At 55.3% G+C, this 20,566-nt stretch overlaps 2 protein-coding genes across 7 annotated transcripts; both read right to left on the bottom strand.

Annotated features, from left to right (window-relative positions):
• Positions 1-4,933: 4,933 nt before the first annotated feature.
• On the bottom strand, positions 4,934-6,644 carry Fam174c (family with sequence similarity 174 member C). Its single transcript, NM_001109283.1, has 3 exons — positions 6,403-6,644; positions 5,643-5,759; positions 4,934-5,253 (listed from the first exon to the last, which is right to left on the bottom strand). Coding segments are annotated over exons 1-3 (336 nt in total). The 5' UTR covers positions 6,621-6,644; the 3' UTR covers positions 4,934-5,252.
• A 151-nt stretch (positions 6,645-6,795) lies between these two features.
• On the bottom strand, positions 6,796-11,904 carry Cirbp (cold inducible RNA binding protein). 6 transcript variants are annotated; one of them, NR_172714.1, is made up of 8 exons: positions 11,681-11,756; positions 9,716-9,824; positions 9,522-9,628; positions 9,304-9,442; positions 9,138-9,219; positions 8,882-8,952; positions 7,069-7,175; positions 6,796-6,934 (listed from the first exon to the last, which is right to left on the bottom strand). NR_172714.1 is itself a non-coding variant. In XM_006241015.5 (7 exons), the coding sequence occupies exons 2-7, from the start codon at positions 9,816-9,818 to the stop codon at positions 8,664-8,666; spliced, it is 519 nt and encodes a 172-aa protein (XP_006241077.3). In that variant the 5' UTR covers positions 9,819-9,824; positions 11,681-11,904; the 3' UTR covers positions 7,939-8,663.
• Between the last annotated feature and the right edge of the window lie 8,662 nt (positions 11,905-20,566).

Raw genomic sequence — 20,566 nt, forward strand, 5'->3', positions numbered from 1 at the left:
GGGTTCCCCGGGCGCGGGGGATCCCCTCGCCTTTGTCCCCGCTGGAGCGTCTTGGAGGGTCGCGGGCGCCCCCTCCCGCCGCGCCCCGGACCCTCCAAGCCTCAGCCCGGGCCCCGCCCCGGCCAGAATCGCGCAGACTCTGCCGCGGATCCCCAGGGTCCCGCCCTAGCCTCCCGCATCGGGAAGGGGACCCCCAGAGCGCTGCGCGGGGGCCCTTTGCGGCCCCGCCCCGTGCGGATTGTAGCGAAGGGCTTGTTTGCGCTGCGCCCGGCATCTCAGTACTTAAGAGGCTGAGGCAGGAGGATTGACTCACGAGTTCCAGACCATCCTAGGCTACAGAGTAAGAGCTGGTCTGAAAAAACAAAACAAAACAAAACAAAAACCAAAAACTCAGGTGGTAGGCCAGTTGTGGTAGTGCACACCTGCTCTCCCAGCACTCGGGAGGCTGAGGCAGAAGGATCAGACATTCAAGGTCATCCTTAGCTACAAAGAGAGTTCGAGGCCAACCTGGGCTACATGAAATTGCATCAGAAAAGAACTAAAGTTCCAAATCACCCCTCCTCGCTTTTCATTCTCCTCGACTGTGCATGCCTGAGGCCTCTGGGAGTCACTTCAGGAACTCTGGGAACCATTCCCAACCCGCACCGGTAAAGATGCTCCAGGGGAAGGGCACACCCAGATCAGAGCTGCTTGAACCGGGTTTGCTGTTTTCTCATTTGCTGGGCCCTGTGCTCAGTGTCGGGGACCCCAGAATAGTTAGATTCTACAATGTCCTTCTGACCATGGACTGGAAGAAACTAAAGCTGGACAATGGGCAATATTACTATTACCTGGGACCAATGAGGCCAGGATGGTACTGTAGGTCTCAGATACGTGGCCTTCTGTGACAAGTCACACACAGACACAGACATACTCACACACACAGACACACACACAGAGACATACTCACACACACAGACACACACAGAGACATACTCACACACACAGACACACACACAGAGACATACTCACACACACAGACACACACAGAGACATACTCACACACAGACACACAAACAGACACAAGAGACACACACAGACATACACACAGACACACAGACACAGAGACACACACAGACATACACACAGACACACACACAGAGACACACAGACACACACAGACACAGAGACACAGACACTCACACACACACTTTTACACACAGACACACACAGACACACACATAGACACAGGCACACACACACAGGCACACACACAGACACACACACGGACACACTCACAGACACATTCAAACACAGACACACAGAGACACACACACACGGACACACTCACAGACACATTCAAACACAGACACACAGAGACACACACACACAGACACACACACAGACATAATCACACAGACGCTCACACACAGACACACAGAGACACCCAGACACACACACGCACACACACTTAGAGACACACACAGACACACACACAGAGACACACACAGACACACACACAGAGACACACACACAGACACACACAGACAGACACACACACACAGGCACACACAGAGACACACAGACAGACACAGACATACATACAGACACACACACACGGTAAGCACAGGTATATTGAGATCTTTACCCAGACCTAGAAGTGTCCTCCCAACCCCCAATCTCACCACTGAAATACATCTCATCTCTGTAGACCTATCCCGTGCCTCTTTCAGGACCGGCTTTACTCAGGGACCTGAACTTGTCTGTCAAGGGTGTTCTGGGATTTCTAGGGTAGGCCCTGGTGGCACCCACAGAAGGGTACAGGACATAGGGCCATGTGTCTAAGCGTTCTACCCGTAAAGGTGAATGTTGAGAAGCTGACCTGTCTGGGACATGAGCACCCCTTTTGGAATGGGGAGGGTGACCAAGATAGTAGTCCCATCTACTGAACTGGATCTGTTAGGTTCTCAATTACCTGGGCCAGTCACAAGGACACCTAGCAAGGAGGCCACATCCCCAGGCCTCATTTGCATGCTGGGGCCACCGAGTTGAGAGCTGCCTGCCGCCAGTGGATTTGAGCAGAAAGCTTTGCCTTCTGTTCTTGTCTGTTGTCTCAAGGTCAGATCCAGAGCGCGGACAGGAACAAAGGCGGCTGTCCCCCACTCTACCTCCCGAGCCCGCCTGTCACTCCTGAGGACACACAGATGAGGGGAGAGCAGGGCCTCAGAAGGCCTTTTGTTCCAGGGAGCCCTGCCTGGCCACCACAGTGACAGGGAACCTAGGAAGTCTGGTGTCCTCCCCAGGCATCCTGCCCCAGTCCATGAGGTCAGTGGTCACTGGGAATCAGACCCTGCCTTGGAGATAGCTGGAGGTAGGGGGACTACCATGGAGACAAACATCACTGAAGGCCAGGAGTTACCATTGTCAAGGGTTACTTCAGTTACATCAGGTGAGATCTGTTCTGAGTTACCTGGGTCCTTCCTCCATCTCCTGGGGCTGTGTGCTCAGGCTGTGGTTCACTCTATGATCCGAACCACACTGTGAGGGTCTTTAGTGGTCCTGAGCCAACCCTGTCTCCAGTCTGCACTTATTAACCCTGGTTGGTCTCCCTTGTCCCACCACCTGCCACTCTGGTACACAGGGCGAGGCCTCAGGCTCCTAATCTCAGTGTCTGGTGGCTCTACAGCCATCAAAGACCACATTGCCAGGCAGGAGGCTAAAAATATGCAGAGAGGAATTTCTCATTACAGAATAAATTGTACCAAATTGCCTGCCTGAGCTGAGACAGGGCTGGGCAGTCGGGGGTGGGTTATGGATCCCACAAGACACCCCCCACCCCAGCTTGCCACCTGCAGAGTCAGGGTCCGTACTTGCCCAGCCCAAGCAATAGGCACCCACTGGGGCTCAAAGAAATAGTAATCTTTGGGTTCCTGTCAAGCAGAATCCCAGAGGGAATCCTCCCTCCCTTTCTTCTATTTATTTATTTATTTATTTATTTATTTATTTATTTTTAATAATTTTTTTTCCGGAGCAGGGGACCGAACCCAGGGCCTTGCGCTTGCTAGGCAAGCGCTCTACCACTGAGCTAAATCCCCAAACCTTTCTTCTCAATATAAACACCCTCCCTCCTCCCTGTCTCTGTTCCCTTTTCTTTCTTTTTTTTTTTTTTGTTTTTTTCGGAGCTGTTCCCTTTTCTATCCCCTCCCCCCTCCTCATTCTCTCCTGCCTGTCATCTTCCTCTCTCCCCTGCCTGAGGTGCAGGCCAGGCTTTGACCCAAACCCATCTTCCCACAACTAAAACTGTCCCAAGTCCCAGCAGACTGCCATGCCTGGGTCCCCTGCCACTCCAGTGCCTGCCCAGACCCCTGTTGGAGAGGCTAATGCTAGCCTGAACCCTACAGAGGAACTCGGGGTACCCTGGCCTGCCTCCCCCTGGTGGAGCTCCATGCATGTGGAGTCACAGCTGTCAACTTTCGACTTCCAAGGAAGATGTGGTGTGTGACATGCCCCGTGCCCCACATCCCCAGTGGGGCAGCTGGTGGCTAGCTGTGGTGGAGCCCCACATCTGGGGGGTGCTTTGGGGGACAGTTGGTTATTTTCATACATTGTGGCGGTCAGAAGACAATTTATGGAAGTCAATTCTCTCCTTCAGCCATGTGGGTCCAGGGACCAAACTGAGGCTTCCAAGCAAGTGGCTTTACCTACGAAGCCTTTCTGCCAGCCCAGGACTTAGATTAAGGATCGGTACAAGTGGCAACAGCATTTTGAGTTCAAGCCCCTGGCCCCGCTGTATGTGTGCTGGTGCTGGGAGCCACCCCAGGCACACACACTCATTCCTCGGGCACTCAAAGGCTGGCCAGGGCCCAAGGCCTTCCATCTTGCCTGACAGGCCCTTCTCCTGGCTTTCAGCTGTGCAGAGCACCAGCTAATAGTGCATTAACCTTGATGGAACTGCCAATTATCCACGCTAACGCCAGGCCGCAGTCACTGCTGACAGGCGGATGGTGGTGGGGCCACCCTCCCTGTGAGCAGAGGCAGGGGTGGGGGCTGGGGTCTGTCCTGACCTCATTAGACTAATCACGCTGCCTTTTGAAGCTCCAGCAATGGCTGAGCTGTGGGGCTAGGGGCAGATCATTGAGTGTGGGGATCTAGAACCAGGCCCATCCCAGCAGGCACAACACAAAGATGGGGAGTGACCAACAGGGCACAGGGTCCCCCTGAGCTGTGACTTGGGAGCTCTGGATTCCTCTGGGTATAAGTTGGGGATGCAGACCACAGAAGATTCCTTCAGGGAGCACCCCACGCTGAGTAGAGACCCAGCCACGAAAGGGGACAGAGACACACAGGGGTGGGCTGTGGCAAGGTTCTCTATACACCCAGCCTGATACCCACAGTCCTCGGCAGTAGGACCTAGCCTCAAGGACCCAGCTCAGACCAGCTGAAGCATCAGTGGGTCTAGAAGTGGATGGAGACTGGGTACCCACAGGGCAGGAGCTGGACAAGTTCAGACTATGAAGAAGGTTCTGAAGAAGGACCAATAGAGCGGCTGGAGACCAAAAGGAACTGGTGGGGTCCTGGGAGGCAGGCTAGTGGCGTGTGGCTGCCACCTGGTGGCAATTAGTTGTTATGACCAGGGAGAACAGACTAAACTGGGGAAAACTGAAGTTCTGACTTGGTGACTTAGGCATCCCTGTTTGTCTTCCCTAAATATAAGAGCCACAAAGGGAGGTGACTGGCTAAATCGGAGCTGCAGCCCATAGGCTCCTGGGAAACTCTGCAGTAAGTGCCTACACCCTGAGCAGGGTGGAGCCTTGGAACAAGTTTGAAGAATGAAGAGGTCTTTCAAGGGACAGTGACATGAACAGGAGAGCCTTGTCCCAGGCAGCCAGAGATGACACCTTCACTCACTTCACCAGGACACCTGAGTGTGGCGTCAAGGGGGGAGGTCTCAGATAAGCTACAAAGCCCCTGCGTCATTTATTGTCCCCAAATCAGCAAGAAGGTGCCCAGAGCGATTCCAAGGTCCACCTGCTCCATCACACCTTGTAACAGGGTGGTGGTGTTCCTTATGGGAGGCAGGCTGACGAAGCAGCCCGAATCAGCCTGGCCTTGGGAGTCATAAGTCTGTGGGCTAGTCTCAACGAGGTCTCAGTGCTGTCCTGGCCCATGCAGCCTCCTAGGGCCTGTGCACTTCCTCCAGTCAGGTTGACATCAGAGCTCACAGAACCATATGTTCTCTCTTGTCCTTGCAGCCTGTCATCACCATCTCAACATCTGCAAGGGGTGGAACAGGACAAGGGATTGAGGGGTGGAGCTGGATGGGGCCTCCTTCCAACCCAGCCCAGCCTAGCCTGCAGGAGATGACGCCTTTGTTTGCCCGGCAGGATAGGGTAAGAGACCGCAGAGATGCTAACGCTGTGTCCACCCCCCTTTGGAAAGCTAGATCTAGTGCCTGTCGTGGTCCTGGCTCTATACCACCACCAGGAAAGGGCAATCAGCCCTGCTCAGAACCCTGATGAAGCCACTTCCGCCCCCACTGCAGTTCTGCTCTGCCCTCGGTGGTGCCAAAGTCCGAGTGCCCCTCAGCCAGAACACTCTCCTCCTGACCCCTTTTAGAGACATGGTCCCTTGTTAGTTTGTCTCAGTGATTAAGTCCTTCCTACCATCTCAGGTTCCTGGTTTCAAAGACAGTCTCTTCCTCGCTGTCCTGAGAGGCCATCTCTTCATGCTCCTCTGTGTTGGTCAGGAGCCCATACCTTCTTCGCTGTGGCTTCTTTAGTCTGCAGGGCACAAACACCCTCAGAGGCCATTTCAGCACTGGTGATGTCCACAGGACCCATGCCATGCTTCCCCTCCCCCCAAAGCACCTGCCCAGTGGGAACCCTTTCGTTATGAGAAATACAAGGGCAACTCTGGGCATAGTGAAAGCCATGGAGGTAGAGCATGGATATTATTGGATTGGCTTGCCAGCCACAGCTTCCTACTTAAACAAGGCACTGTCATAGCAACTAAGAAAAAATGGAAGATGCAGGCTGTTTCCTTTTTTCTTTGAGCAATGTCTTGCAACACAGGCTGACCCTTAACTTCTGATCATCCTGCCTTCCAGTTTCCAAGTGTTGAGATGACAGGCGTGTATTAGCACACAGCGTTAGGGATAGCACTGTGCATGTTACGCAAAACTTTTATCCACTGAGCCTCAGCCAAGGAAAGAATTTCTACGATTTTTGCACGCGTGTCCCCACAGCACTGGGGAGGCTGCAGTAGGAGGATGGCCATACCCAGGTCGTTGCCCACCGGGATCAGCCTTAAAACCACAGGTAGAGTCAGGAGTAAGAGCTAGTTCGAAGCCTGAATCACGTGCCCTCCCGCCCATTTCCCCTCCCCCCATGACTCACTAGATGCTGATTGGACGCACTAACGCACCTAAAGGCCCGGATGAGGAAGTAAAGCGAAACCAGGCCGCAGAGCCCAGTAATTACGTAGAACAAGCGAAGCATCGCGGAGCCCGTGTCCGGGAGACTCCCGCTTGTGCGGTTTTGAGACCCGGTCGGCACACCCGGCCTGCTAGAGTTTTCAGCGGAATCCGGTGTGGCGCACCGGAGAAAAAGCAGCAGCAGCAGCAACAGCGTGCCCCGTGCCATGCCGGCGCTGAGGCGGAAGTGCGCACAGCCCCGCCCCGCCCACAATGCCCTGCGCACCGCCAGGGTTGTTCATCTTAGTTCCCGATTATGGAGATGGGTGGGCACTCAGACTCCTCCCCGCTGTGCACTAGTTACCCCCATCCCTGCCACGTTTCGGACCCAAGCCACACAGTCGGGGATTCTGGGTCACAGCCCTTTCTTTATTCAGGCAACCCCCACCCTCGCAACGTTCTGTCCCAGCGACCCAGCTTGCATCCCAGCTTCGTTCTGTTTTCACAGGATCGCCCAAGAGCCGGTGCCAGCTCAGGAATTGTCTGGAAAGGAGAAAGAGACTGATCAGGGAAAGCCCAGTCCAGCTTCTGGAGGGGGTGGGGTGGGGGTGGGGTCCCCAAACCCTCTGAGCACCCATTGTGTCCAAGGACTCCAGCCCCTGAGCTTGGACACTCACCGGGCCAACTGTGTGCAGTCTATGGCTCCTGATCCTGTGGAACCCTCTAGGACCCAGCGACACGGCCTCAGCCATCCTTCCATGGCTCAGGTTGGCTCCCCTTCATCCTGCCAAACAAAGGCGCGTGACCCTGGCATTCCCGTGGGTCTGCAGCGCCCTCCAGTCTCCCCGCTCCCACCCTCACGGCGCCCACGTGTTTCGTCCCAAGGTGGCCATGCCCAGGGCGGGAGCGCCCTTCTGCAGCCCGCCTCGAGCAGAGCCCCGCTCTGTACCGCTCAACAGCCTCACGGACTCTGGGCCAAAATTAAAGGCAGCAGCGCAGGTCTAAAGCCTGTCAAACAAGGAACAAAAACATGCCCTCAAAGCAGGGGTCCGGTGGCGCTGGCCGCCGCAGGAAGACTGGCAGGAGGTACCACCAATTTGACTCGGACTTCCAGGAAGCAAAGGTCAACCCCAAGCCTAAGTTTCTGTCCACGTGAGCTATAAACCGGAGGGGTGAGACACAAGCGCGAGCGAGCGAAAGTGTTACCTCGAGGCACAGGCCAGCTGCACAGAGCTAGCAGGGGGAGCAGCGGGCGAGTCTCGGAGGGTCTGTGGCTCGAGTCTGTCCCCCGAGGGCTGCGGCTTCGGAGGCTAGCAGAGAATGCCTGGAACTGGCGGGGCGCAGCCGCTAGGCAGCCTCGCTGGCCCTGCCTGCACCGGGCCCTGCACTGGCCCAGGCCATTGCCACCCCGCTGCCCCTCAGCACTGCCCACTCCCGTCCCACTCGGCTGCTGCTGCCTCCCGCACTGCCCTGCCTTCCTAGCTGCTCTGCTGGCCACGGAGCCGCAGCTCAGTGTCGGCAATGAAAGGGAAATGGTCAGAGCGAGATTCGTTTCACACGGTCTTTTAATCGGCTTCGTGAAGCCAAAGAAACTGCGTACAAGAATTCCTCAGCCACTGTGAATACAACATCGATGGAGTATGCATGTCTTCGGTAAAAAAGGACAATATAAATAAACATTTCCACAGCCTCCCGGACTGCTGTGCTCCCTGCGGGCTTGAGACATGTGCCCGATGGGCAGGACCTGCTGCACTCCGCAACAGGGCTGGGGAGCTGGAGGGCTATGGCTTGCTCAAATCGAGTCCATTCCATCTCAGGAGGGGTGGGGCCCCAGACTTCATGGGCAACCACACCAAAAAAAAAAAAAAAAAAAAAAGAAAGAAAAAAAAAAGAAAAAGAAAAAAAAGAAAAAAAGAAAACCAAAAAACCTCAAAAAACAAAAACGAGTAACGAAAACCCACACAACCCGACAATTTAGGGAAAAAAACAAAAACAAAAAAATAACAAAAAAACCCCCACAAATACCCATGGCTCATGGTAAACAGTAAAATCTGAAGTGCTTTCCAAAACATTTTTAAGAATGCTTAAAAACAGACAGCGCTTCCTTAAAAACAGGTCTAGTCACGAGGCCATCTCGGTCAGAAGCAGGCTGCTGATGGGTCAGAACCGAAAGGACTACAAAAGTGGTAACAAGGTGCTCACTACACAACGTTCAGCGAAGCTCCCCCATCTTATTACAGCCATGGAAGGACGATCTGGACGCAGAGGGCTTTTACTCGTTGTGTGTAGCTGAGGACAGAAGCGGGACAGTATAAAGTCACTGGAGCTTGTGCTCCACCCGCGCGTGGGAGACGGCACAGGGTTTCATGCACCTGGCGCCCTGTCCTGTGCGGCAGGCCTGGTAGCTGTGCCCTGAGATGCTCTGAGGACACAAGGGTTCACCGAGCCCAACCACAGCCACTCAGGTGGCGCCCTTGGAGCCAGACTTACCATAGCTGTCGTAGCTGTCTCTGTAGGACCCACCGGAGCTCCGATAGCCATAGCTGCCACCCTGACTCCGGCTGTGGAAGGACACAGACACCCGGGCTCAGCCTCATACCAGGTGTAGTTGGCAAGAGTGGGTGCTCAGCAGAGAACAATACCAAACCACCTACATTACTCTGCCCTCCGCCTGGTGCGCCCCTCCCTCCGCTCACAGCTTAGGCCCAGCTGCCACCACCAAGGCTGAGCCTCCCATCTGGCTCACCTGGCATAGTAGTCTCTGGAGCCTCCATAACCACCACTCCGGGACTCAAAGCGGCCACCTCCATAGCCCCGGTCTCCTCCTCCTGTAGATGACATAGAGACCAGTCCGGGAGTCCCTAACCCTGCTGCATTCCCACACCAGCTGCCCAAGGTATTCCAGCACTCACCTCTGGAGAACCCTCGGCCCCGGCTGCGTCCCCCACGGAAGAAGCCACGGCCTCCAGCAGAGCCACCCCGGTATCCTCGGGACCGGTTATCAGAAGACTTGCCAGCCTGGTCAACTCGGATCTGCCTCCCATCCACAGACTGCAGAACAAAGGGAAGGTCACTGTGCCCCATTCCATACCAGGCCTATGCAAGCTAAATTGGCTGACCTGATCCTCACCTTCCCATTCATAGCCATCATGGCATCCTTAGCGTCATCGATATTTTCAAAGGTGACAAACCCGAAGCCTCGGGATCGTTGAGTCTCCCTGTCCTTTACCACCACCACTGCAGGAGAGAGGCATTAGACCTGCCCTGTCTGCCACTCCCTCCCTTTCCCCGAAGCAGAACCAGTGCTCCCGACCCAAGCCTCACCTTCCGAGATCTGCCCATACTTGGAGAAGACCTGCTCCAGCGCCTGCTCATTGGTGTCGAAGCTGAGACCTCCCACGAAAAGCTTGCCTTCATCTGATGCCATGGCAGCCTGTGCACACACTACAGATGCTTGCTTGGCCTTAACCACCACCCCTCCAGAAACTGAAGCCAGATAGCGTATTCTTAGCCTTTCTAAAAAAGAGTAATGTATTTTATGTGCAGCAGTGTTTTGTCTTCATGTATGTCTGTGTGAGTGTCAGCTCTTGGGGGTTAGTTATGAGCTGTCATGTGGGTGCTGGGAATTGAACCTGGGTCCTCTGGCAGGCAGCTAGTGCTCTCAACCACTGAGCCACCCCCACTCTTGCCTTTAAAAACATTGTGAGACAGGGTCTCCCTTTATAATCCAGGATGGCCTTGGAACGCCCTGCATAGGCATAAGTGCTAGGATGAGGCAAGTCACTGAAAGCTTTAAGGAGTTTCCTGCCTCTTCCCCTCCCTTACCTACTTATAGATCTGGAACAGTGACCCTGAGCTGGGCATGATGGCATATGCCTTTGATCCCACCACTTGGGAGACAGAGGCAGGTAAAGCTCTGTGAGTTTGAGATCAGCCTGGTCTGCAAAGAGTCCAGGATAGCTAGGGCTACAGAGGAATCCTGTCGGGGATGGGGTGGGGGTGTGTGTGACCCATGACTTTATTGGGAAATCTCAGCCTCAAGTGGGGTTTCATACCCCCTCATCCAGCCATTCAAGTCACTGTGGAGCAATATGAGAGACTATTTCAAAACAAACACCCTGCTCCCCTAGCCTCTGGGATGTGGAGGCAAAGAACAGAATCCAAAACCAAATGCAACTGTACAGCAAGTCCAATACCCTCCTGAGATACACGCTGTCTAAAAACAGAGAGAACTCTCTTCTGCCTTTAAGATCCCAAATCCACACGGAAAACTGTCATATAGCTGAGGCTAACCTTAAATGGTTCTAGGGCTTGATACTTTAGTCCCTTTCCTGCAGTGGCCCTTTACACCTAGCCAGAGAACCCCAAGGTTAGGATAACCCAACCAGAATGGCATGCTAGAAGTTTCTTCACTTTGAAAGTGTGTGTGGTTGTGGACAGAGACGACTACCCTCACTAGCAGAGTTGTTGGGCCAGAGAAGCTTCACTACTGAAATACGGTTATAGGGTACTGTCAGGAGGTGTGACAGTTGTGGGATGCACAGCTCACTTAACCAGGGACTGCAGAAATGTTTTTACGCGGTGGACTCAAAGGAGGGAGGAGGTTGGTCCGAGAGGCGTGACTACCGAAAGGGGCGTGGCATATAAACAAAATCATTGGCTAGGGACAATCAGGACCCAAACACTTGGAAAAGAAGTCCACTATGCTACTGCTGAACTAGTCTACCTGGGGGCAACAAACTTTGGACACAAAAGGGCAACATTTTAAACTACATGTGTTTTTTTCCCCACGTGGAACCACAAGGGAAGAGAAAACCGAGGTAGAGACAACTGGTCGCAAGCGACACAGCTCCACATATGCAACTCCACATATGCGGATAACCGGACTTTGGAGGTAGGCGCGCCCCGCCCCCGGAGCAGCGCATGCGTCAAGCGCGCACCCTGCGCCATTCCATCCGGGCACTCGGCAGTCCCGCCATTTCGCTGGCGCAGCTTTTCAAAGCATTGCGGCGGCCATTTTACAAAAAAAAAAAAAAGAAAAAGAAAAAGAAAAAGAAAGCCCACCACTAAAGTCGGCATCGGGCAAGGGGTGACGCGCGGTGTAGGACGCCCTCGGAGAACAGTGAGGCCCCGGTGTCCCGCTGCCCGCCTCGCCGCCGGCGGGGCGGACTCCAACCCGGGCCCGCCCCCAAGTCCCAGGGGCGTGCCGCTGCGGCTCCGCCTCGCCCGAGAGTCACAGGCCGCCCGCCGCCCCGGGCCCCTCAGAGCCGGTGCCGCCAGGGCCCTCACCGCTGAGTCGGGCAGGTCCCTGACGCGGGCGGGAAGACAGCGCGTCACACACCCAAGCTTCCTAACGCGCGAGTGCGAGGGGGAGCGCCTGAGTCCCGCCTGATATACTCCACCCCTGGAGCCACGCCTCTGAGCCCGCCCAGCATGCCGCGCTGACCAATCGGACGCCTCAGATTCGGCAGCTGTGCCTGGGTGCAGGGGCGGGACTCCGTTGGCTTCGCCATTGCCCGCGCGGAGGCGCTGAGTGTTTTGATTGGCTGGAATGTGTTCAGGCCGCATTCTCCCGCCCGCTAGCGACCAAGGGGCGGGGACAGAGCGTTTGGGGGTGGAGCTGACCCACTTCCGCGTTCCAGGCCCGTTTTGTCCTGCCGCGGGGAACAAAGAGCTTCAAGACACCGCTTTTAAAGAGTTTTTGCTACCTCAATGGGACTCCCAAATATGGTTTTAACCTTGACTCATCGACTTAACACTCTCCGATCTTTTTTTTCCTTTTAATATTTTATTACACTTATTTAGCTGAGGCACGTTTGTGAAGCCAGAAGACAATTTTCTGGAGTCTCTCCTTCCATCGTGTAGGTCCTAAGAATCATACTCAGGATTAGCCACTGAGTCATCTTGCTCTTCCCTCTTCTCCATTCTTGCCCATGAACCAAAACCATCGAATTACCCTAGTCCAAAAGAACCTCCCAATACACAGTCCTCTGAACCCTAAGGGCATTCCATAAGATCAGTCCTAACATTTCCATCCCAGTATTAACCACAGTGTCAATATTCCCTTCTCCAGATTTGCCGAAACATCTCTCTTGCACCCAACTCAATTTGCCTACAAATCTCCACCTGCTCTATAACTATCATTTGAACCCTGATTTCTGCCCATCCCCAGCCAGGTGTACATTACATTATACAGCTGGAACTGCTCTTTTCTACCTGTACCTGCATCTTCTACGTGTTCTAGGAGAGAATCTAGGGTCTCAAGCATGCCATGGAAGGGTTTCTATTCCTGAGTCATGCCTCCAGCCCCTCACCTCGAGATTCTAAGCAAGGACTAAACCAAGCTACCTCCTTAGCCTATTAAAGAGCGCGCACGCACACACACACACACACACACGGATGTGTGTTTTGGCTGAATGTCTGTCTATCCACCACGTGCCTATCTTGTGCTGACAACCTGAGTGCTGGATCCTCTGGATGCAGTTACATAGAGCTGTGAACCTGTGTGGATGCTGTGAATTGAACCCAGGTCCTCTGCAAAAGCAACCAGTGCTCTTTATCACTAGGTCATTTTTGTCCTTTGAGGCAACTTAAATTTTGCCATGTATCCTTGAACTCTGTAGCCTCACTCACTTCCCAAGTATCTGGGCTAAGAGAACTTGGACTCCAGGCCACACTTCCATCTCCCTCCCTTGTGGTTTTGAGAATCATGAGACCGGAGTCTCCTTTGTAAGAATCCTAACCCCTATGGAAGGCAGTTCGCCTTCTGCTCACTGTACTGCCTGAGGAACCAGCCAGTGCAGACATGTCCCTAGATGTCAGGGATAGGAAAGCCACACTTCTGCACTGCCCCTTGGAGAGAGTACAGTTTGGTGATATTGAGGACTGAGACATCCCAACCCTGCTCCAAGCCCCAGACTCACTGACCCTCAGATGAAGTTGGTCGAGGTGACCCAGCTGTCACCAGGAGAAGAATACCAGTCCCCCTCAGGGACTCAATGCTCCCCTCCCCCCAGACAGCAGCTGGTGACTCATGGCCACCCCCTCTGCACCTCATTCTCTGCACGCAGCCCTCCTATCCCCGTCAGAGCAGCCTGCTGCGTCAGCCACTCACGCAAGGAGGTTATTAAAAAGAGCTGAGGGACCAAGATGCCTTCCCTCCCTCAATGTGCGCAATCCAGGAGGGGAGGGGATTATGCCTTGCAGGGACTGCTGGACCACAAACCAGCAGAGCCTGAAGCAACAACCCTACTATGTGCTCTCAGGAGGGGAAACTGGACCCTGTAATCCGATCTCCTAGGATCACGCTGGGCCCCTAGCCTGGTTCGCATTCTGACACCTTCCAGTTCCTGGTTTTGGGAACTGCCGTATTCAGTCTTCCATTCATTCATTCATTCATTCAGCCAGCACCCACTTACTAAGCTTACTACTAGTCAGCTCGTTTGGGCCGGGCTCCACCATTACCGAGAGCCATTTTCGAGTCCCCAGAAAAACGTGAAAATGTGTGACCCGCAGATACCGCTTCAGTGTGCATCTCTTGTGCCTTTAGTTTCCTTGTATCTAAGGTGTGTTCCCGTGCACTCACCTGTGACCACGAGGACAGGTGGGTCAGCGTGCCACGATGACCCTTTGTTTCTTTTGGTGGACGTTAAAAGGGGCTGAAGCCCTCTCTTACACACACCCCATTTTCACCAACGCTGTGAACTCCTGAACCACGGGCGAATCAAAATGGGGCTCCCTTCTCGATAAAGACAGGAGAGGGCGCTACAGCCTCGGCTGGAGTGTTCAGGACTCATGTCCCGCCTCTTTCCAGGCCGCCGCCAGCTGAGTGGCCAGGCTATGACCACTAGACGTCGCCATTGTGGACAGTTATCACGGACAGAAACCAGGACTGTCAGTGTCAGTGCTGGTTTAGCTTCGCTGTGCCCAGCTTGCTGGTGGCTGGGATGCACGCTCGAGGTTTGCTCCTGCGCGTCTGGGCAGAGCACTTGGCCCAGAGTCGCCCATCCAGACACTAGTGTCTGCGCGTAATGGGGGGTGTCTTGGATCCCAAGTGTCTTTTATAAATCCGATGGAGGGGGGGTGAAGGGTGTCAACTGTACCTCTAGAAGGCAAGCTGAGTCAATCTGATCTCGGGCTTAGCCTGCACCCCACTCCACCGCTGGGCGTCACTATGGAGACGATGAGAGGCACCGCCTCCACTCCTCACCTCCAGGTCCCGGTCCACCCGCCGGGTCCTCTTGGACCCAGGCTAATGACCGGGCGGGAGACAGTAATAAGCGTCTGGGTTGGGAACGGGCGTGGCCCGGGATGAAAGGCGCGTGGGGGGGCACCCCGGGGCCGGGTAATTACCGCCCCCTTCTCGGCCGGGCGGGGGCCGGGGACACTGCACCTGGTCTCTGCACGGCGGAGGCGCACAAGGGGGACCGTGATGGAACCCGCCCAGTTGGCCCCGATCCTTTGGGACCAGAGCCAGGGTGGAAGATGCAGCCTGTGTATCTGTTGCCAGGTGTAGCGCACATGTGTGCACGTGGACAGGAGACCCGTAGGGACGTAGATGGAAACGTAGGGATTTGGAGAAAACATCTGGAACCAGTAGAGAGAGGAAATGGGTTTGTCAAATATGTGTGAAGAGGACATAGTCATCTTCGAATGACTGCCCTGTGTTCCCTAAGGACAGGATGGGTGGGCAGGGTGCTGGGACGCCAACGTACATGAGCACAACCTGGATGTAGCTGCTCAGGGCAGGGATAGGTGTGCGTGACTGGGTGGGCCAGCACCCACGGAGGGAATGTAGCCATCTATGCCTGGTGGTGTGACTCATGTTCCCGGGTGGGCACGAGAGGGAGCTGTGTCAGAGGCACCTGGGCCCTCCCTCTTAGTGAGTCCAGAGTAAGGGTTAACTTTGCCCTTTCCTGAGTGGGCTGATTCCTCAGGAGGCACCAGGTGTCTGAGGTCTGGCCCCCTGCCACTCAGAGAGACTGTATTCTGCTTCTAGAAGGGGTCTGTGGCCAGGGCGGTCTAGGCTCAAGTTCCTGTGACTCATCCCTCCCGCAGCCCTGAGTCACACCCCAGGAATGGAAATAGGAGAGCTTGGGAGGCCTGGCCCTTCAGGCTCTTGCCCAGACCTGGGCCTGGAGCAGCAGAGGGACGCCTCAGACAACACATGCATCCTATGACACGCCATGCTGTCCACGTGCACACCCACATCCTCTGTAGCAGACTCCTCAGGCTCACAGTCACAAACGCCACATGCTTTTGGTATCTAGTAGGTCTCGTGCATCCTGGAAGGTCCTACAGGTTTCCCATACCTGCTTACCTGCCTTCAGTAGCCAGCTGGGACTGGAAAACAGCCAGTGTTACTGCACTGAAGCCAGGTCAGGGCTGTGCAGAGCACATTCACAAGTCTGTATCAGATAGATGTCCAAAACCCACCAGCGACCCTACCGTGACGCCCAGCAAACCCCGGAAGCTAGGTGGTTCATCATCCTGGGAACTAACCTATGTGGGTTCCTAAAACTAGTGGGAGGGAGGGGTTGGCAGGCATCTACCCCCAGGGGTCTTCAAATGCAGTTGAGCAAGGGCCTCCTCCACCCCCATCACCCCTGGGGCAGGAAGAGTTACCCCCTTTGTCTGCCCTGTCCACTCACAGCATGCCCATGTAAACACCTATCTGACAGATGTGTGGCCTCCCATGCAGGGGTAACACACTAACGGGCTCCCTGGAAACAGAGGCAGCAGCGAGAAGCTTTCGCCTAGGGCTGGAGGCCTGCAGCACTTCCTATGCACTGTCTTCGCACAGGGACAGTCACGTGTGTGCGCAAATTCCCAGGTCACCAAGCATCTGTCCACCGCAGGGTGCCCGGAGGGTCCCCATGCACGCAGACATCCTGGAACACCTGTCCACCCAGCTGCAGAGGGTCAGCTGTAGCCCACGGGCCAGCTGTCTGGGTAGGCGGCACCCAGGCACCTCCCTGGCCCCATTGCTTCATCTGAGGAGTGAGTGGGATCTGGGGAGCCTCCAGGGTCTGACGGGGACTAGGTCAAGGGCGGCAGCTGAGTCGCCTCCTCCTCTGCCATGTCTTCTCTGGCTGTCAACTCTTGAGCTGTCACCTAACTGCCCCAATTTCTATTTCCAAATTCTGAAAAATTCTTCCTTTCTGTCCTTGTGAGACAGGGAAGCCTTAGGCTGTCCCTCACATCGATATGGACAATGACCTAGAACTCTGATCCTCCTGTCTCTACCTCTCCAGTGCTGGGATGACAGGTCAACACGAGTCACTTTCTTAGGCAGAGCAGGGAGCTCCCTGCTTCTCCTTGGCTGGCCTGTGGTTGAGTCTGAGGGGGAGGCTGCCTTTAGTACTGGGTGTCTTGAGTATTTGCTAGGTAAATACGCCAGCTCTTGGGGCAAGAGAGAGATCCCAACAGTCAAGAGCACTGGCTGCTCTTCAGAGGGTCTGGGTGGACTCCTGACACCCACAGTGTGACTTACAACCATTTGTAATTGCTGTCCCAGGGAATTCAACAGAAGTCCTCTTGTGGCTTGCCGGCCCCTAGGCATGAACATGGTACACACACACACACACACACACACACATACTCACAAAGCACTCATACACATGAAAGAAGTCAATGTAAAACAATAAAAATAAACAAACACCAACTCTTTTTCTTCTTCCTTTTTTTCTGTGGGGAACACAGAACTTTAGGCATGCTAGGACAGCACTTACCACAGAGCCATGCACCTAGTCTGCTCAGCTGTAGGCGGGGTGTGTGTGTGCGTGCGTGTGTGTGCGCGTGTGTCACTAATTGCCCAGGCTGGCCTTGAACTAGCCATCTCCAACCTTGTCCTCACATAGGGACACTCACTAGCACATGTACGGCTCTGGATGCTCAAGAACCAAAATGTGGGGTCAGGAGGAGGTACATGGGGTGTCCTGCAATGGGAGCCTGGCCCACAGTCCTCAGTTCCTGGCTGGAACAGCTGCGCTGACTGTCTGGAGGCCTCTTGGTTAGTGGTGTTCTGCTTAAGTATTGTGGGGCATGACAGCTGTCTGCGGCTGCCTGCTGGGGCGAGGGGTGAGCTCCTTCTTCCTTAAGAGCTGTCCCGCCCACATTCCAGAGGGGTTAGGGGCACCATCTCCTGTTCCCCCGCCTGTTCTGAGGACCTCTGACCCAGGGCAGAACCCACCTCCCTACTCGTCCCCTGGACACTCAGAGCAGCAGCTGGCCCTACGACTGTGGGCGGGGGCGGAGGTTGGAATGTGAGGGGGGAAGGGTGAAGAAGGGGGCGGAAGTGGGGGGAGGGGAAGGGTGGGACAGCCAGCGAAAAGACGAAAATAAAGGGGCCTGGATGTAGACTGAAATAGGGAAAACCTTGAAGGGACGGCGCCAAGGAACCAGCCAGCCTTGCACTGGAGGAGCAGGGAGTCTTCCCAGGTGACAGCCTTCCTCCGCCACCTGGCAGGCTGAGCGGCTCACCTGCCCCGCGTGACACCGGGGAGGACTAGGTGGCCGTGGGTGGGGCTGGAATCAGACTCTAGGGAAGATCTCCACGCCCAGCCGTCGCTAGCATAGCCTCCTTCCCAAGGCCCGGCAGGAGGGTGGGGCTGTTTGGGGCCCAATGGGGGCGGCTGTGCCCTGCGGGTACCATCTCTGGCCTCCTCCACGGGTTCTGCTCCTCCTAGCTACCCACGCAGAGCCACCTCCAGACCTCTGACATCTCAGAGTTTACTGCCAGGTCCCCAGGTCCCGAATGGAAAGTGGCCACCCCTCCCCCCAGGGGACTCCAGACTCTGGCAGGAAGCCACGACCCGTAGTGACCTCTTTCTGTCCGCCCCCGGCTGCCTGGTCACAGAGATCTGCCCATCTGCGAGGTTACCCTCTTGCGGCTTTGGCAAACACCACCATTCCTTGTCGCCAGCCTCTACCCTCGTCTTCTCACCCTAGGCCAGCCTGGGCATAAGCACCGACTGGCTTTGACCTTGCAGTCATCTTTCTACCTCAGCCTTTTGAATGTTGAGATGACACTTGTGCGCCACCCACCTCTCCCCGACTTCTTTAAGGGGACCACAGGCCAGGACAGTTGATGATCTGGAGTTACTTAACCGGGGGTCGTCCTCAGCTCATCCAAAGTGTGAGCGTGCATTTAAAAATCTTCACCCTCGGGGCTGGGGATTTAGCTCAGTGGTAGAGCGCTTACCTAGGAAGCGCAAGGCCCTGGGTTCGGTTCCCAGCTCCGAAAAAAAAAAAAAAAATCTTCACCCTCCCCATCCTCCATCCCTGCCATCAGCCCTCGAAGCTTCTTCCGGATGATTGGAATTTCGTGCACTGCAAACCTGTTCTACTGTTTCTGCCTCCACCTTCCAACCGGTGATTATAACCAGGGTCATGGCCAGGCACCCCGCCCCCATCTACTCAAGTCTAGACTTGGGGGATCTCCTTCAAGGCTCTTACCAGATTTGCTTTTTCCTATCTCGCCCACCCCTTCACAACTTGATCTGACTGCAGCCGCAAAACACCCTATCTCTCTCTTCCAACAACACCGGGCAAACTCCTATTCGTCCCGCAAAGCACCCTCCTACAGGTCGCTTTCCAGCTTCAAGTCCTCCCAAGAGGCGGGGAACTGTAGAAGAACCGGGTGAAGGTCAGTCAACTCGAAGTTGATGCGGCAGGAAATGCCAGTGTGCAAAGCGGGGTGCTCGTGGAGTGCCTGTGTTGGGGTCCACGTGCGACGCCCCCAGGGACGCCCCCTCTTCCGTCCAGGCCCAGCAGCAGCCGTCAAGCCTGCGTTGAGAATCCCGCCCCCAAGTTTGCATACACGCGGGCACTGGGGCGGGGCCGCTCCGCCTCCGCGCTCGCGCAGTCGGCTTTGCCAGGCTAAAGCCCGCCTTCAGAAGGCAACCTGGAGCTATTGGTACTTCAAGAAGACGGAAAGGAGACTTCACCAATGAGACCTTTGCATGGGGGGGCGGGGCCTGCGACGAAGCTCAGGCGGGGGCGGACCGGGCCCCCTCCCCGCGATGACGTCGGGAGCCTCTCCCGGCGCGTTGTCCTGACAACTGCGTTTCCATCTCATCGGGTTTCCGGGGGTTGGCCCCCACCCATTCAGCTTTTTCCTCAATGGGGTATTGTGGGGGGAGCGGAAGGAAGCGAAGGTCCGACCCCGCCCCTCTGCGATTTCTGCAACCATTGCTGTCTGAGCCTCAGTTTAACCTCTCCTTACTGCCATTCACACTGGGCCTTTCTACTTTGGGGCTAGGGTGAATGTCCCCTGGGGTTGTTGGTCCATACGCACTGAGCACGAGCTGAGTACAGAACGCACTGTGACGCGATGACCTGGGGGTGTCATAACTTCACAGGGTCGTGACATTACACTCTCCAACACATTTAGGACACCTTTAGGACGACCATCTTAAGGATCACACCTTGAGGTCCCCTGGGACATCTCTCGTCGCCCTGCTGGTGAACTTGGTTGGTGGAGTCCTGCCTGATTGTTGACGCAGGCGCCTCCCTTCCTGGTCCCTCAAGTAGCCCCGAGCTACAAGGGGCAGCTGCCCCTCCCCCAGGCCTGACACACGGATTCTTCCCACCCTCACCTACGTCCTGTGCCCTCAGATGTCCCCAAACATTTGAGCCCAATGACCATGAACTCTCCAGGGATCAGGCTTGACGGGACATCCGTCTTCTTGGCGTGGGCGCGGGACGATTTGGGGTGACTGGGCGGAGGGAGGGGCAGAAAACCCTTAAGGAGTTGTTCTAGGCCACCCTTGGGGAAGACAGCTTTTTCTCACCGGATGAGGCTCTCAGGGAGAGGACTAGCTTCCAACCACAGGCCTATACCTTCAGGTCCAGTGCTGTGTTGCGGGAGGGGGTGAGGGGGGTCAGTTTTCTGGGCTGGAAAATGGGAGTGTAATTACTCGTGACTGTATACGTGGAGAGCACTGAAAAATAAAGAGAATTAACAGGCTGAGTGATAGATAACTGTTTCAGCGCAGCCACAGAGGAATGGAGGTGAGACACCCGAGAAGCACCTTAGGGGGCAGTGGGGAGCGCCAGATTAGCTTGAGGATGGGGGCAGGAAAAGGTGGGCGTCCACCTTGGCAAGTTCCCAGGCGTAACCGAGATTGTCATGCCCAGATGGGGTATGGCAAAGGTCTAGAGGTGCGTGATCCT

This window comes from Rattus norvegicus, chromosome 7 (assembly GCF_036323735.1).
Source record: "Rattus norvegicus strain BN/NHsdMcwi chromosome 7, GRCr8, whole genome shotgun sequence".
Lineage (NCBI taxonomy): Eukaryota > Metazoa > Chordata > Mammalia > Rodentia > Muridae > Rattus > Rattus norvegicus.

Coding starts and splice junctions, on each gene's coding strand:
- Fam174c (NM_001109283.1), bottom strand. CDS start 6,620: ATGGCACGGGGCACGCTGTTGCTGCTGCTGCTGCTTTTTCTCCGGTGC. Junction 5,760..6,402: donor TTCCTCATCCGGGCCTTTAG/GTGCGTTAGTGC, acceptor TGTGCCCTGCAG/ACTAAAGAAGCCACAGCGAA.
- Cirbp (XM_063264303.1), bottom strand. CDS start 9,818: ATGGCATCAGATGAAGGCAAGCTTTTCGTGGGAGGTCTCAGCTTCGAC. Junction 9,629..9,715: donor GTATGGGCAGATCTCGGAAG/GTGAGGCTTGGG, acceptor TCTCTCCTGCAG/TGGTGGTGGTAAAGGACAGG. Junction 8,953..9,137: donor TCCAGAGACTACTATGCCAG/GTGAGCCAGATG, acceptor GTCCTTCCACAG/CCGGAGTCAGGGTGGCAGCT.